This window comes from Lacerta agilis, chromosome 12 (assembly GCF_009819535.1).
Source record: "Lacerta agilis isolate rLacAgi1 chromosome 12, rLacAgi1.pri, whole genome shotgun sequence".
Lineage (NCBI taxonomy): Eukaryota > Metazoa > Chordata > Lepidosauria > Squamata > Lacertidae > Lacerta > Lacerta agilis.
In genome coordinates, this window is record NC_046323.1 from 9201863 (window position 1) to 9220007 (window position 18145).

An 18145-nucleotide genomic window follows, 5' to 3' on the forward strand; every position below is an offset into this window, starting at 1 on the left:
CCCATCACCTCCTGGCAAATAGAAAGGGAAGAAATGGAGGCAGTGAGAGATTTTACTTTCTTGGGTTCCATGATCACTGCAGATGGTGACAGAAGTCACAAAATTTAAATATGCCTGCTTCTTGGGAGAAAAGCAATGACAAACCTAGACAGCATCTTAAAAAGCAGAGACATCACCTTGCCGACAAAGGTCCATATAATTAAAGCTATGGTTTTCCCAGTAGTGATGTATGGAAGTGAGAGCTGGACCATAAAGAAGACTGATCGCCAAAGAATTGATGCTTTTGAATTATGGTTCTGGAGGACACTCTTGATAGTCCCATGGACTGCAAAAAGATCAAACTTATTCATCTTTAAAGAAATCAGCCCTGAGTGCTCACTGGAAGGACAGTTCCTGAAGCTGAGGCTCCAATACTTTGGCCACCTCATGAGAAGAGAAGACTCCCTGGAAAAGACCCTGATGTTGGGAAAGATTGAGGGCACAAGGAGAACGGGACAACAGAGGCCGAGATGGTTGGACAGTGTTCTCGAAGCTACTAACATGAGTTTGACCAAACTGCGGGAGGCAGTGGAAGACAGGAGGACCTGGCGTGCTCTGGTCTCCATGGGGTCACTAACAGTCAGACATAACTAAACAACAACAAAATAAATGTGTGGTTCAGATACTGTTCAGGTATTTGCTTCCCTGTGTGCTTGTTGAAATTGGGAGATCAAAGTTATTTGAATGTGCGATCTCCTTTATTCCTAGATACTGAAACTTAAAGGAAAGTCTGTTTCATTGTCCAGGATTAGAGGAATGTCATGTTTGGATAAAGTGGTCTCCCAGTTCATGCATTTATCTCTTTAGGGAGGAAGACCACAAACCCCTATGCCTGTTCCAGTCTCTCAGAGAAGCAAGAAAAGTAGAGTAATTGCTGGACTGCTTCTCTGGCACCTCTGTTCCCATAGTTCAAGTAGCTGCTAAATTGCAAATGCAAGAAAGTGGGATAAGGAAGGAAATGTATGTTTCCTTGGATGGAGGAAACATTTTCCTCTTGAGCTATGTTTCCCATTTCTGAGATGTAGTGGGGTAGTTTCAAACCCTAAACTAGATCTGTGGGGGGGGGATCAGCTAGCAAGGGTAAACAAGATCTGTTTTTCCTTTTTTATTAGTCCTTTATCCTGGGTTTGACTGGGGAACATACTGAACACACCTATGGAGGTGTTGAATGCTCAGTCTGCATACAAGCGGAGGGAATGCAGATGATTTGGAATAGTCAGATGCAGATGACTCCTTGTAGGAAGATTGCCACAATCCCCCAAGAATGTGCTATCCCCCGCAATGCCTCTTCTCACATCAAATAGACTCTTAACACTTACCGTATATACCCGAGTATAAGCCGACCCGAATATAAACCGAGGCACCTAATTTTCCTACAAAAACCTGGGAAAGCTTATTGACTCGAGTATAAGCCGGTTCACCTTTGCCGCTGTGGAGGAGGAGGAGGAACGAGCAGCCCGAAAGCAACCCTTTGGGCTGCTCCTTCCTCTTCTTCCTTTGCCAAGTTTGCATTTATGCGAGCAGTTCAGGAATGGAACAAGCTGCCTGGGGAGATTAAAGAACCGCCGTTCTTGTACACTTCTTAAGGAATGGTTGACTGGGGAGAGCGGGTGGCGGCACGAGCGGAGAGAAAGGGCTTCTTTCTCGCCGCCCCCACCGCCCGCCTCACTCGAGTATAAGCCGAGGGCAGCTTTTTCAGCACAAAAATTGTGCTGAAAAACTAGGCTTATACTCAAGTATATATGGTATATCCTCTTATTTCAAAATGCCCTTTTATGTGTTCTACCTGAGGTATGAAAGTTAATGTGACTGAAGAGATCTTATAATAGCTTGCTTGTGGTGTGCGTAATATGCCTCTCCATATTTTAACACAAACTATTCCGTGTGAACACAGCTGTAAAGAACAGCCTAATATTAAAGTTTTTATAGAGGAGTGACTGACTATTGAATTACTTTAGCACCTAGAATTAAAAGATGGTTGCAGACATGAAAATACCTGCACATTGAGCCTGGTTTCTCACATTACCCAAACTGAAACAAAGCTAACACATTTGCTAAGCAAAGGATGCAGTAGTCTCTGTTCCCTTCCTCCCACTAAAGAAAAGACTTGCATCACGTATGTGGCTCTCAGTGCGTGGTCTGCATCAGAACTGCAAGCTTTGGGGTTTGTTCCTGCAATAAAGGTTCTCCGGGACTGAGGGTGTATCTTACAATGAACCTTTTAATAGTGGCAAAATAGTTGTAGCTTCTTTTTATTGACATTTCATTGCGTGCACGTGTGCACTTTTTGCAAAGTGCAAGTTCTTGAAGAACTACCAAGCTTTTTGTAGTTAGCCTGTTTTCACAAGTAGTTGTCTCAGCTTTGCATAAGATAATTTATTATCACTGTGTAAGCTTCCTTCCTCAAAATTGCTCAGGATAGTATCCCATGAAGTTTATTCAATAAGATTCAGGGGTGCCCTTGAACACTAAATAGTAACTGTTTCCTTTTGTCAGGGCTGTTAATGATCATGTCTTACGGTGCGAAGCTTTTAAAGCACTTTACTGTACATGGAGCAGTAACAATGATGGTTTTGAGATAATATAAAGCAAATGCCTTTACAAAATGGCAGCACTTGCTGTAGGGGAAGACGAAATTATTCTAAAGTGAAACACTCAATAGCAATCAGTGGACTGGAAGTGTATACCGTAGCTTACCTCATAGCCTTCTAAGCTGCTAATAAAAAAAATTACGTTTGATTCTTTGCATGATCTATAAGAATTATGTGCAAAAGGGTTAATCAGTAAATACATTCTACCCATTATTTGTAAGATGTTTCCAAGAGTGCTTAATATAAGGTAAAGGTAAAGGAACCCCTGACCATTAGGTCCAGTCGTGTCCGACTCTGGGGTTGCGGCACTCATCTCGCTCTATAGGCCAAGAGAGCCGGCGTTTGTCCGCAGACAGCTTCCGGGTCATGTGGCCAGCATGACAAAGCCGCTTTCTGGCAAACCAGAGCAGTGCACGGAAACACCATTTACCTTCCCGCCGGAGCGGTCCCTATTTATCTACTTGCACTTTGACGTGCTTTCGAACTGCTAGGTGGGCAGGAGCTGGGACCAAACAACAGGAGCTCACCCCGTCGCAGGGATTCGAACCGCCGACCTTCTGATCGGCACGCCCTAGACCCTGTGGTTTAACCCACAGCGCCACCTGGGTCCCTAATAATATAATATAATTATATTATAATTAATATAATATAATTATATTAATATAATTCGTATTTAATATGATTTTTTTTTTTAAAAATTGCGCAATACTAATAAGAAAAGCATTTCAGTGCAAATTAAGTTGTTTAAATCTCTGGTTCACACATTTTAATGCTGCTTTGTTATCATTTAGTGTCTGCTGCTTTGTTATCATAATGTACATGGTGCCCACTGTACAGGGTTCAAATCCCCACTTAGCCATACAACTCACTCTGTGACTTTAGGCCAGTCAATGTTTCTCAGCAGAATGAACCATTATTTGCTACCTTGAGCTCCCTGGAGGAAAACTGGGATATGAACACAATAATAAAAGAAATACTTCAGTTAATAAGTACAGTTGTAACCATTTTTGCAATGTCTTTTTACATGAAGGGAGGTGAATTTAAGGAAGCGCATAGAAGGAAAGTTCCCCATCAATGTCTTCGCCTACAGTTGCAGTTTTCCTTAGAGGCTTGCAAGGCGGTGTCTATGCGCTGTGTGAAAAGGGGGTGTGGTGGGGGCTGTTGAAGAGAGCAAGAGATGGGGAACATCATTTACGTATCTTATTATAAACCTCACTATTGTGATCCAGTGACGGGTACAGTTTGGTGTACCACTGAAAGACTATTTTGATGTACTCCACTTACCGTAGTTCACATTATTGCCTTAGACACTCCAGGAGAAGATAAGGACTTTGGAGTGGGTGCAGACCTTGCCTGATCTTTCCTCCTTTCTCCCTTTCCCCTCCCTACTGCAGAGGAGTAATTGGGGTTTGCTGCTTTGGGTGTGAGCATTCCCCCATGCTCAGGATAGGTTTGCTCTTAGGTGAAAGATTGGGCTAAGGCAGGGGTCAGCAAACTTTCAGCAGGGGGCCGGTCCACTATCCCTCAGACCTTGTGGGGGGGCGGACTATATATTTTTTTGGGGGGGGGTGAACGAATTCGTATGCCCCACAAATAACCCAGAGATGCATTTTAAATAAAAGGACACATTCTACTCCTGTAAAAACAAGCTGATTCCCGGACCGTCCGCAGGCCGGATTTAGAAGGCGATCCGGCCCCTGGGCCTTAGTTTGCCTACCCATGGGCTAAGGGGTGTGCGTGTGCATTTACCTGTCTCCTAAGTGAGAGGTGGAATGTTGGGGAGCTGCATCTGTTGTGAGAGCATGAATTCAGCTCACAAATGTACATCAAGTGGAATGGGAGGCATTTGGTGAGTGGTGTTTTCTTATTGTTCCATATTTCTCCTTTTTATTGTACTTTTGCAGTATACTTTTATTGTATTTTCCTGTGTTAATATTCTGTTACTGCTTTGAGGGCTTGACCAGCCAATCACCCATTCACCTGCGCACATGCTTCAGCAAGGGTTGCCTTGATACAGGTGTCCCCCTACATGATTGACTTGTGCTTGACACAGTATACACGTGGCACTGGGAAATAATTGAATAATTCAATTCAACTCTGGAAATGGTGGGGAAAGAGCTGGAGAGTCCTTGTGGGTTGCGAGGAGACGCTCCCCAGAGCTCATCAGTGATGGTAGGGGAAGCCCCAAAGAGACCAGAAGTGCAGTGGGGCTTTGTGTACGCTGCTCAGCCTTCCTGCCAAACAGCTGGTGTTCAGGGTAGTGCAGCAGCAGGAGCCTCCTGCTGGCCTCAGAGCTTCAATTCTAGTTGTGGATATGTTTGAATTGAAGAGAGAGCGGCAAAGAGGGCGTTTAGAGGGTGCTCCCTCTTACACAATTTCACTTATGCGCACGTAATCCTCTCTAGCTTCTACCCTCTTGCCCTTCTCACATGCTGCATAACACAGCTTTCCCTACTACTCATTTGCTGTTACTGCAGCAATAGATGAGCAAGAATACAGGGTTTGAAGGAAGAAAGTAATGAAGAAGTGATCACCACAGTGACACAGGCCCTATATACAGTGGTACCTCGGGTTAAGACCTTAATTCGTTCTGGAGGTCCATTCTTAACCTGAAACTGTTCTTAACCTAGGGTACCACTTTAGCTAATGGGGCCTTCTGCCACCAACGCACGATTTCGGTTCTCATCTTGAAGCAAAGTTCTTAACCCGAGGTACTATTTCTGGGTTAGCGTAGTCTGTAACCTGAAGCATCTGTAACCTGAAGTGTCTGAAACCCAAGGTACCACTGTATTGTGGATGATGTTGAGTCTGCTGCATTTCATGTGAAGAAGAGGGAGCCTTCAAGTGATCTAGCATCCTGCTCAGAGAGGTGCTTGGGGACTGGACTCTGCAGGGTTCCAGGAGGCATTAATCTTTTAAAACAACACACCTCTTTCTTGCTCTAATTAATCCTTTAAGCAGTTTACTATTTGACTGTATGACCAGTGGTAACCAGAAAACTGTGTGTGTTTCGGGGAGAACCTTGTCCTCCAGACTCTCTGCACTTGCTATGTATTGATGGGTTAGGCGGAGCTGTTGATGGATGTCTGAGTGAGGAACTTTAATCTATATAATTGATAACTTTTATCTAAGGTGATAGTGGCCGGTCAGCAGTGCTTTGGGTGGGGAGGTCAAAGTACTGCTAACAGCTCTGTACCAAGTCATGATCCTTCATGCCCAGCCAATACTGCTTTTTGGGGAGCGAGTGGCGCTGTGGTCTAAACCACTGAGCCTCTTGGGCTTGCTGATCGGAAGCTCGGCAGTTTGAATCCGTGCAACAGGGTGAGCGCTCGTTGCTCTGTTCCAGCTTCTGCCAACCTAGCAGTTCGAAAGCACACCAGTGCAAGTAGATAAATAGGTACCGCTGCGGCGGGAAGGTAAATAGTGTTTCCATGCTCTCTGGCTTCCATCATGGTGCTCCGTTGCACCAGTAGCTGTTTAGTCATGCTGGCCACATGACCCGCCCAGAAATGTGGACAAACGCCGGCTCCCTCAGCCTGAAGCGAGATGAGCATCGCACCCCATAGTAGCCTTTGACTAGACTTAACTGTCCAGGGGTCCTTTTCCTTTTACCTTTTTACCATACTGCTTTTTTGTGCCATATTTATCTCAGCTGAGAAATGCCCAGGAATTGCCTGCAGTTTGATAGCTTATACTGTATCTCAAAGTTATTTGTCGTGCCAGAATATTTATTTTGTTTTTATTGTGTGGACATGCCACCTTTCTTCAGTGGAACTCAATACACTGCCAAGTGGCCTCCCTGACCCACTCAGGCTTAGCTTCAGGAAGGGTGGTGCATCAAGTGTCCCTGGGTTGTGCCTTGTGCCCATAGAATAGATGTCAGAGTGATTCATCTGGCCAACTGCTTGCTGGGTCAATTCCAGTTCTGCATGGACAGCTACTTAATATTGAGATGAAACACTGGGAGTCAATGCCCAAAATGTAAAGTCCCCATAACAGAATTCAAGATCAGGAGGAACTCTCCTGGTCGCATTCCTTCCCAGTCTTCTTCCCCATTGCCCCACCACCTGATTCCCAAAAGTTCCATTACTTATCCATAATGGGTTTTTTAAGTTTTCATGTTTGTACTACTCACACAGGTGCTAACATACCTACTGGTGCAATTTCCCACACACAACTGCTCTCCTTGGTGCTAGATGAGGCTGTTAGGGAATTTGTCTGCAGAGTGGAAGGAAAGGAGATTCTTTTTCTGCCTCCTCATTTCCAGCTACTTTCTGAGGACTGGAGAAGAAATCCAAATAAGAATATTAGCAGGGTGGGCAGGGGAAGCATAGCTTCGTTATTTGCAGTCTTTAGATGAGGACTGGATGACATTATTATTATTATTATTATTATTACTACTACTACTACTACTACTACTACTACTACCCCAGCTGCTCTGGGTGGCATCCAGCACATACAAAAATATAATAAAACATCAGATATTAAAAACTTACCGATGAAAAATAAGTGTAGGATTTTACCTGAAGTTCATTCATTTTCAGTCTTTCTTTTTTTAGGCGCTTAGACATCCTGTTGCGGCGCCCACAACCTAGGTTTAAGGGGCCGTTTGGCAAATAGCTTTTATACAGGTGAAACTCAAAAAATTAGAACATTGTGGAAAAGTCCATTTATGTAAGCAATTGTTTTCATAAGCTACTGGAGTTTAATATATGAGATAGACTCATGACATGCAAAGCGAGGTATGTCATGCCTTTGCTTGTTATAATTGTGATGATTATGGTGCACAGCTGATGAAAACCCCAAAGTTGAAATTGTTAATTTGGGGTTCTCATCAGCTGTACGCCATAATCATCACAATTATTACAAATAAAGGCTTGACATATCTCGCTTTGCGTGTCATGAGTCTATCTCATATATTAGTTTCACCTTTTAAGTTGAATTATTGAAAGAAATGAACCTTTCCACGATATTTTTCGAGTTTCACCTGTATCTTGAGTTTCTAACACTGGTTTGAATACAGCAATCTCTGGAGGGGCACAAGTCAGCTAACCTCCTCTTGTCAGAATTCACTGACATGTGCCTGTAAAAGTGGTTTCAATGTAGGTCCCTAACAAGTTACTGATTAGTGGTGAGAATTGATTGCTTCTTTGGCATTGGATCCAATGAAAGCAGTCTTTCCACTTTACAGTTATTTCTGGCTCCGCCTTGGACAGCCACTGCCCACTCGTTTACCCTTTTCCATTATATCATTTTCTTTCCCCCAACCCATCATGTCTAGCTGCTTATAGTTGCCTAGCAATGAGAGTGTGGAGAAAGGAAACTTAAAGCAGTAACTTACGATCATATTCCTGTCCTATTTATCGATCCACCAAGGAACCTGCCCTGTCTAGTCTAAAATATCTATTGTTAGCCCGACTGCTCTAGAATCCACCCTGAAAATTTGATCCGTGTTGCCCCTTTTTGACATGGCAGAAGATTAAAGTATGGCAGCCATACACAAAATCCTAGAAAGCAACAAATGTTTGGGAAAGGTAATCTCTTTCCTGATCTCTGAAATGAATCAATATAACAAGCAAAGCCGGTTGTAATTACTACAACATTTTGATTTTATTCAGCCAAGTGTTCTCAAGTGCATTATTCCAGTGCAAAAGCCAGCTCATGTTTTTGGTATATTTGGTATACTGCAGGGGGGGGGCAACTCCCAAGAGATTGCGATCTACTCTCAGTGTTTTGTGGGTTTTTAGGGAGGAGGAGAGCCAGTGATCTACCACAGGAGTCCGGTGATCTACCAGTAGATCACGATCTACCTGTTGGACGTGCTTGCTATATATAGTGTGTTCTTTTTAATTCCTCATCTGTTTACTTTGCCATGAATTATTGTAGTGATTAATCAGCTATTGTTTATGTCAGTAGTTTGCCAAATTTCTTTTGGCATATGTATTGCTTCAATTAATAAAAGGTTTTACCATCAAGTAAATAATGTCTTTTCAGAGAGCCTTGGAATAAAATTCCTAGATGAATGTGTACTGTCTGAAAACACAGCCCTCCCGTTCTTTAAGTTTTATTGTGAATTTGAGTGAAAGGAGGGAAGCAAGTTTATATAAATTGTTGCCTGTGTATTCTGGCCCCATAGCTTGCTGATAATTCTTTTCCAGGAGTACAGGGCACTTAAAATTCAAGGAAGACCCTATCTTGACACTGCTGATAGGGTGCTGAAGAAGGATGTGTAGTTGATGTGTAGTTTCTTTACCACTACCACCAAGTTTATATTTCCCCGCCCCTGCTGCCTCCTAGTAAATAGTCCTTTAACTTCTAACTTAGTTTAATAAGGCTTCAGAAACATTAAAGTCCCAATAAGCTCAGTTTACTTAACTGTTGCTCCACACAAAACTTTTACTGTTTTGGAAAAGGCACTTTTAAGTAGCTTGAGCATTGCCTCATAAGAGCAGCCTAAATAAACACAGAATATATTCAGTAAAACCTATTTCTCTAACCAAGCCAATACATATTTTTAAAGTTATGTCAGAATTCAGCTTCTAGTTACATTTGCAGACTTTTTTTCTGGAGCGCTCCAGGTATGCACTCTAATTTCCACAGTAGTCTAGTTCCTTTTTCTTAGTCTTTCAGCTCTTTATCTCTCTTACTCCAACTCTTCCCTTGTATATTATGTCAACTCCTCCTCCTAACCTCTTTGTCAGTCAGGGGAAACTATACTCCTTGATTAGATTCCATTTCCCCTATTTTGTTACATTTCCTCCCCATGCTCCCTCTTTTGTCTTCAGATTTCATTCCCCTATAATTACCAAATTGTACTTTCAATCCTTGTATTCTTTGTAATTAGTCTTAAAAAAAAATCAACCATTTTATAACCATCACCCCTTTCAGTGTTCTACCCTCACCCCACCTCCAAAGAATTTGGACACATCTGTTGGATGCAAGGCTTCGCTATCCACAAATTCCATACTTTGGGTGATGTCTTGAAGATTCCTGGATTGCTGATCTGCACTTATGTATGTTCATTGTTGGGAGTTCATTAGCATTTTCGTGCATGCAAAAAAGGACTTGTGGAAGGGGCTGGGTTGCAGGAATGACTGGCTACCTAGCCAAGCAAAAATGTCTGAATCCCTGATGGTGATAGGTAACAGATCTGGGACGAAATATTATATTTAATACTTGTTTAGGTAGTGCCTTTGCTCCTAAGGCTTCACTCTGCATGTGCCTGTGCCAAGCAAGGGTTTTTACCAGCACACCCATTATTTACATTATTATTATTATTATTATTATTATTATTATTATTACATTATTGATAGTCCCTCAGTTCTACACATGACATCCACCGCCACATTTTTTACTTGGAAGCAGTAGCAAGGAGACTTGTGAGCAGATTCATAAATGTGATATGGCGGGAAAGCTCGAATAATCCAGATCACATACACTCTTACACTGTTCATCCCTCCCTTTAAGGCTGATTGTGTCTGCCCAGCAACCCCAGTCTTGGTGAAGCTTCACCGGGAGAGCTCTCCCCTTACATGGCTTCTCTTTTCTATCTCCTCAGTGTTCATTATTTTCCTTGGTTTGTGTCAGAAACTCAAGAGAACATACATGCTTCCCCTTGTGAAGATACTTCAGGGTTGTTGTTTTTTAACCAGTTGGGAGAGTTCCTGTAGAACTCTTAAATGTGTCTCTTGAGAACCATACACTGCAGGGCTCCAGGGAATCTAACAAGTTATATACCTACTTTCGGTTCCATATTGCACTATGTTCTGTATGGGAATAGAGCATACTCTGCAACCTGGTTTTGTGGAAGGGCTGGTTATCCACAAATAATTACTGTAGAATGGCCCCAAGATCATATTCTCCGGTCATAATGGCTGCCCAAGAGTACAACTTTTTCTGTTTCTATTGTTTCCTCGATGCCCTCTCCTAATTGTCTGTCTTACCCTTGTGTGACTGAACCGCGCCTCATTTGCAATTGGAGTTTTCCTCGTTGCATTTCGGCCTCTCTCACCGCCTGCCAGATCCCTAGCACCCTTTGCTCTCCTTTCATACAGCAATAGTAATGGTTTCCCTCCTGTTAACTGTTGGTGTGGCGTACTGATGTACCTGCTCTGCATGACTGTAAGTCTGTAATAATTGCAAACTCTGGAAATTGTGTTCTGTTGCTTATTTCCCCCGGTTTGCAATGGAAGAAGCAGTGTGCTGCAGCGTGTCTCTAGGCTCAGGATCTTGAAAAGGACACTTGTGATGGTGACATTTGTAGATTTCTATTGATGGGTGTGCGCGTGCTCAGGGACACAAGTTTAACAGTACCAGGTTCTACGCTCAGGCAGGAATAACCAGCTCCTCAAACATAAGATAGGACACACCAGAAGTACACGTGAAAAGGATGTCAGGTTCTTGGTAGAGCACAAGCTTAACATGAGTCAACAGTGTGATTCAGCAGCAAAAAAAGCTAATGCTATTCCAAGCTGCATCACCAGAAGTATAGTGTCCAGGTAAAGGGAAGTATTTTCCCTTGGTCAGACCACACCTGGAACACTGCGTGCAGTTCTGGGCACCATAATTTAAGAACGATGTTGACAAGCTGGAATGTGTGCAGAGGAGGGCAGCCTAGATGATCAAGGCAGGGTCTGGAAACCAAGCCTTATGAGGAACAGTTGAAGGAGCTGGGAGAACTTTGATAGTAAGAGATGTTCGACTGTGGAACAGACTCCCTCAGAAGGTTTTTGACTCTACTTCCATGGAGGTCTTTAAGCAGAGGTTGGATGGCCATCTCTCCTGGAAGCTTCAGGGTACCTTCCAACTCTACAATTCTGTCATTTGAAGTGGGTTGCTGCCTCCTTTGAACCCAGCATAGAAATGCAGTGGGCTGTTGCTGTCCCTCCCGCTAGTTCCCATGCAGACGAATAACTTTTGAGGGCTAATTTGCTCGTTTTATTTACTCATTTAGTTACTTATTCCGTTTATGCCCTGCACCTCCATCATCCAAGAGCTGCCAAGGTAGCTATCTATCATACAACACTACTAAAAATGTAAGAACCATTAATTTCAACAGCAGCACATGCAAAAGAAACTCCATAAAACAAAACTGCAACATGAGCTTGAAAAACCTGGATATTTATTTTTTTTTAAACACATGTGCCTTGTGCCTAAATAACATTAGTGTAGATGTCTGGCAGCTCTTCGTGAGGAGGGCATTCATCTCCGAAGTTGGGACTCCTGAAGCAGAGCCTAGATTATGGTCTTGGTGTTTGGGCAGCCTATTAGAGGAGAAGGCAGTCCAATTAATAACCTGGTCCTTTGCAGGAAACCCAGACTACATTTCAGATGGCTACGGGGCTGTCTTCATGTTAAACCACCTGAGCATATGTTGCTGGTTATTATGCTCCTGCAAGAAAAAATCATGTATTATTTTTGGTAACAAATTTTAAACTTTCCTGAGAAAAAAAACTGTCTGTTCATGAAACTATAGAAGAGAGAATCTGAATTCAGATCAGAAGTTTTCTTGCAATTGGTGATGGTTAAGATTCATGGATGGTTAAGATTAACTGGCTAGGTAGCTGCCTCTTGTGTTGCGAGGAAATCTTAATACCTCACACAAGCTTTGTGTAAAAGCTACTGTCTTCTGCCGTGTACTTTTGTAGTTGTGTGTTGAGAAAACACCTAGCTCTAAGAAATGAGATTGTTTACGGTTCAGTTTTATCCTCAGTGCATTATTTCTCGTGCTGCACTTGTAGAGGTTTCACCATGCTTAAAACAGTCAGCAGTGTGTCTGAATTCTCATGCCGTAAGGGTTAAAGGCGTCTCTTGTAGTGAGAACTGAAATGTTGTCTTCCAGTTCATGTGCAAAGGCAGAGTACGGTTTCCATGGAAACTCATGGAATAATGTGTTTCATGTCTTCCTCTTGCATTCTGATAGTAACATATCCCTGCATGCAAAATCTTCAGAGTTGGGTAACACTGTAATGGAAGGAAGTGCATTTTATTTTTTTTAAAAATGTGCAGCATTTTGTAAACCTTTAAATTAAGAAACATAGCTAGGTAGAGCAAGCAAAGCAGGTCAGTGGTCATGGGGCTAAGCCAGTATTTCTAAACCCACATTTTCACCTGTGATATTTAATATATGTTTCCCAATCTAGGTGATCACAGTTTGGGCAGAAATTGATTTTAATGTCATGGAAATGCAGCCTTCCACAAATAGGTTGTGTTAATTTTCCAAAATAGAAGCACACTGAGGGTAAACAAAGAATTTCAGAAATTAGAGGGATAATAATAGGATGACAGGATAATAATAATAATAATAATAATAATAATAATAATAATGGTTCCGGGAAAGGAAATCTGTGACATGGGTGTGCATCTCCCTTACGCAGCTGTGTGTCAGCCTCGCCCATCTTGTTTGTGAGGGAAACTACAGGTTGGGTTTCCCTTACGTTTTCAGGGTCCTAAAGAAATGCAGCTTCCTTTTACCTGACTGTAAAATTGTCTCATTTGATTTGTGCAATACTGGGTTTTTAGTCTGAGATGCTAAATGGAATATGCTATCATGAAAGCAAAAATTGTGGAGATGGGAGGGAAACTTTACTAGGCAAAAGACAACACCCTTGAAATTTGCAGGGTGGGGTTAAGGCTAAGGTCTCAAAGAGTATTATGCCTCTAAAATTTCATTTAATAGCTTATAGAACGGTGGCTGCAAATGTTTGCGCATGGGAATGAATTTATATGTGTGAAGAATTTTCACCTTTTCATCTGGCAGTGGCTACCAGGAGATGATGTCACCTTGCAGCCGATTGGTTGTTTCAGTACCTAGTGCAGGGAAGAGAGAGAAGGATGCCGGCACAAATCTCCGTGGTGGATCTATGGTGTTTTCTGACAGTTTTTCACAGAATATTTTGATTAGCACTGAGATTTTCCATCCATGTGGCCATGTGAGCAAGTGAGAGTATCTTAGTGCAAGGGGCATTGAGAGCTGTCAGAGGAATGAGGCGGCTGATCTGCAAACGGATCTGTGATTGTAAGTGCTGAAATCAGGGTGGAAGAAATGAAGCAGGGAGTGTTAGCAGACACACTGTGGGAGGAGGATGTGTAGTAGAGACGGCAAGCATGAGTAGTAGAAAAGCAGAGGTTTTGTTCTCTCTTAAAATGCTGGGAATGAATTTAATTGTGAGAGTTCAGTTTTAGCAATAAATTAGAAATGGACAATACTTGCCTTGTAAAATATTTTTTTCTTGTTGAAATACTAGAATTTTTAAAATGTTTTTCCCCCACCATCATTTGCAAAGCCATTATATGAAATGAAATGACTTCCTTCCCCCCTGTTTTCTTTTTATTACTTGTCTACAGCTTTGAAGACAAAGGACATAATAATTAGTATTGATTTTATTTGATTTTTGGCAACTTCTGAGTGAATGCTGCTTAAAAGGCGCTTCTTTCTTTTTTAAAAAGGATTATAACACAAGATTTTGTTTTAAAACATCCTTTCCAGATAAAAGCTTTGATGATGAAGAGTCAGTGGATGGAAATAGGCCATCTTCAGCTGCCTCAGCCTTCAAGGTTCCTGCAGCCAAAAAACCTGCAACTCCCTCAAATACTTCAAGAAAGCCAGGTTCTGCTGGTGGGCCTAAGGTTGGAGGTAAAACCAAACTATTGACCCTTGAGCGTTCTTCCCCATTCCCCCTTTTCTGTGTTTGTTTCTTCTGTTTGCTGACCCTGTCTCAGCCATAATTCATATTGAGGAACTTCGAAGGGTAATGTTTAATTCATAACTGCAGTATTTTTTGCAGACCTAGAAAGTGTGAAGAACCTTGGCAAAGTGTGTGCATACATGAAATTAGTGCATGTGTGTGGATATAGATGATATTCCAGTTAATATCCAGAGAACCATAACTGAACCGGAACGTGAAGTTCTTAAATTTTATATTTACTTACACTGCATAGTGATGAATCTAATGCTTTAATGCATTACTTGATATTGAAACATCTCTGCTGTTATATAATAACTTAGAAATAGGTAAAATAATCTCTTAAGTGGACTCAAGCCATTTGTTTGAGAAAAAGGAATTGTAGACCACACCACAGTACTGTGATATTAATTCCTGTATAAGTGTGGCTGATTTGGTTCATAGACAAATCTGTTTTATGTATTCACATGCATGTCCCTAGGATTTTTAAGTTGGAAGACATTTATTTTCTTTTGAAATGGCTGGAAACTGAGGACTTTCTAAAGCAAATAACATTTCTCTTACTGCGATCATTTAAGTATAATCAAAATTACAGTGGCAAAATTTAATGCAGGCTACTGATGCACTGAATTTATATTTAGGATGCAGTTGTCTGTCGGAAAGGTTTAGTTAATGTTATATTTCCCATTTTGACTTTTATCTTGTGGTTTTAAGTAGTTGCAGAAGTTGCATTATGAAAGCTGGAAGGATTGTTACTCATGTTTTCTATGTGAACCGGGTAGCTCCTTAAGATCAGCTGGGGCTTTGGTTCTGAAACTTATCTGGACCACACTTTCAAAATAAGAATTTGCTCATGCCACGCCGAATTTTTTATTGATAAGAAATTTATTGGAAAACACAACTACCGTAGGATTGTACACTTGATGCTCTTGCTCTCATTTTGAAAAGATATCTATCCCTATTCTGCAAATAAATAAATAAAAATTGATACTATGTTATATTACATTACCCTAAACTGAAATGTTTAACAGTTTCTTTGATTGTCCTTGATTCTTCTCGCCACACTTGCCTTCCTCTCCTGCCACACCAGTGTGGCACACCACACCCTTGGGGAACCACTGATGTAGGACACGAATGCTGCAACCCTGAGCAGGCAATTAAACATAACAGTTGTAAAAAAAAAGAAGAGGTTACCTTGTCCTGTATAATTCTGTATATCACAACAGGTGTGCACTGGATGCTGGGTGAAATGCAAACCCAAAATTTTTCTTTGTATACAAAGGATCTGAGTTTACTTTTTGGTAAATTCTTAGCATATTACTCTAGGTTTTGTTTGAATTATTCTTTTTTATAATTTCCTCTGAAATTCTGTACCTCATTTCTTTTCTTTTCTTTTTAAATTTGGCTTTAGAGATACTAGATGTTTCAGCAAAAACCAAACCCATAGAACCTTCGTTCAATACTTCCCTGGTTTTTATACGTGTGATGTAAAAACAGTTCACCTTTAGTTTTTAGTTTGACATGTGAGCCACCTCGCCTTTGTAAACTCAGGTGGTAACTATTTCTAATCCGATACAGTTAAAACATAAATGTGGGCATAGGAATTTAGAATCAATTTGGCTTAGCATGTTGTGTGAGCCAGATCACATATACAGTATCTTACATTCTTCTAATTTAAACATTTGCTAGAAGTCGCCCTCTAGCAAAGGTGTATGCACTCAAGTGTGAAAAGAACATTGCTATTTTTATTTACATGCAAAGTTATATTTCACCTAGTAGGCCACAAACATGTTGTCTAATAAGTTTAATGAGTTGCCTAAAGATATGTCAAGTGGCATTTTAATATACAGAATTAGTTAAAGCATTTGCTTTCCTAAGCTTAAAACTAACACATTTTAGTTGTCTAATCTTTTATGTTACAGGCTCTGCATTTTAAGGCCTGTGTTGTCTTATTAGTTTACAATACTTTTAGCCCAGTGCAAGTGTCAGCTTTCATTCCTTTTAATAACAACAACAATAATACAGATTCCTCCAAACGTTGCTTATTTATTTCTGCAGACTGCTACAGTGTCTGTTTCCTTTCAGACTTTCTGCCTTCAGGGAACTGCCTAAATTAACTTGTTCTCCAAGAACTTCTTGAACATTTCACATGGAACCCTGTACACTTTTGAGGAATACACACTTGATTCATGAAGATCATTTAGCTAATGTCAGGCTTTACCATTGTCTCACGTGAGCTTTGTGTCACATGAACACACTGGGCATGTGTACTGTCACAGAGTGCTCTCCTGTGATTCCACACTACAATACTAGTAATGGTGGACAAACTATGATTTGTGTAGGTCTGGCCACCATTACACATTACCTTATTGGGGAGTTGCTAATAAAATTCTCAAAAACCACTGGAACACAGTTTAAAAACACTGCCATAAATATTAAGCCATGGTTAGAAGTTGGCTTATATTCTGAATTGTCATGAAGCTGTTAACCATAGTTTCCCAATTCAGATGAAATGGGAAATTTTGTTAATGGAAGACTTCCTGGTTCCATACTCATACATGAGAATCAAGGAACGAATGTGGAGCCCAAAGGCTTGTCCATAGCAGCTTGTTGAGCCAATATATGTTCATGCGAACACAGCACTGTTTCATCGTTCATTTGAGCCACTTGTTGCAATTGGTAAAGCCAGCTGTGTATAATGCTTCTAAATGCTGAAAATGGAAAACATATTTGGGGCAAGCTCAATCTTGTAAATTCTCAGTCTCTGACATAAATCTTTTTTTCATCCATGCAACTAAATTTCTAATTTTGACCTTTCTTAACTTCCCTGTTTAAATAGAGCACCTCTTTCTTGGGCTGGAGGCATTCTTCCTCCTTGCTGCTTAATTCACTTCATTGGTATTAATTGATGAACCTTGCACCACATTAAGAAGCACAACATTCTTTTGGCTCTTTATAGTATATTCTCACCCTACTTTGTCTTTGTCTTCCAGCCTGTCTTGCCAGTGATTCCAGCTTTTATCCCTTGTGTGTTATGGTTGGAGATACTAGACTTTGTGCTTTTTTCTTTTTCTTTTGACCTTTGAGCATGGGACAGCCACAGTTGTTGTCATCATTTTTGCCCACCCCTGAGAAGCAGAATAAATTATGCAAACTATGCAAATCTACATAATTATATGGGTGACAGAATTCAGGTTTTCTTGGTACAGAATTTGTTGCCCTGGCAGGGTAGGTTGGCATTCTTGTAAATATTCAGCAGCACCCTGTGGTAGTTCAAGCATTTAAAATTGTATCTTACGTAATAAAAACCAGTAATTTAATCAGTCCGATTATTTCTTAACAGTAGTTTAAAATCCCAGGTAAAATACATGTTTTTGTTTTTATTAGACCAAAGCTTTATTAAATATAACAAGCAGACATATAATTGCAGACATATAATTGCAGTCCTATCACTTACAGGCACCACCAAGGAAGGAGGAGCTGGTGCTGTCGATGAAGATGATTTTATAAAGGCATTTACAGATGTTCCTACTGTACAGGTAAGGTGAAGTCTGTTTTGTTCATGATAAGATTTCAATTTGGGAGCACTTCAAAAAAAAATATGCAAATTTGATTTCACAGCACAACTGTCCTCTTTTAATAACTGAATGTTTACTGAGTTCCACGGGCTGCCTTGAACTCGAGGAAAGGTGTGCTAAAAGGGTTTGAATGAATGAGTTTTCTTTTGGGGAGGTCTGGTAGCTGAGTTAAATTCTCACAGTCAGGTTTTAAATTATAAATATATTTGGGAATAATCTTCCATATCAGATTGAGCAGGGTGAGAGTGAAAGG

The 18145-nt window shown here is 41.0% G+C and overlaps 1 protein-coding gene across 1 annotated transcript in view; it reads left to right on the forward strand.

Moving 5' to 3' along the window:
• CLASP2 (cytoplasmic linker associated protein 2) overlaps positions 1 to 18145 on the forward strand; it is a 121522-nt gene that overhangs the window by 38134 nt on the left and 65243 nt on the right. The window contains 2 exon segments of the mRNA XM_033164958.1: positions 14119 to 14265; positions 17774 to 17853. Coding sequence (XP_033020849.1) covers positions 14119 to 14265; positions 17774 to 17853 — 227 coding nt within the window.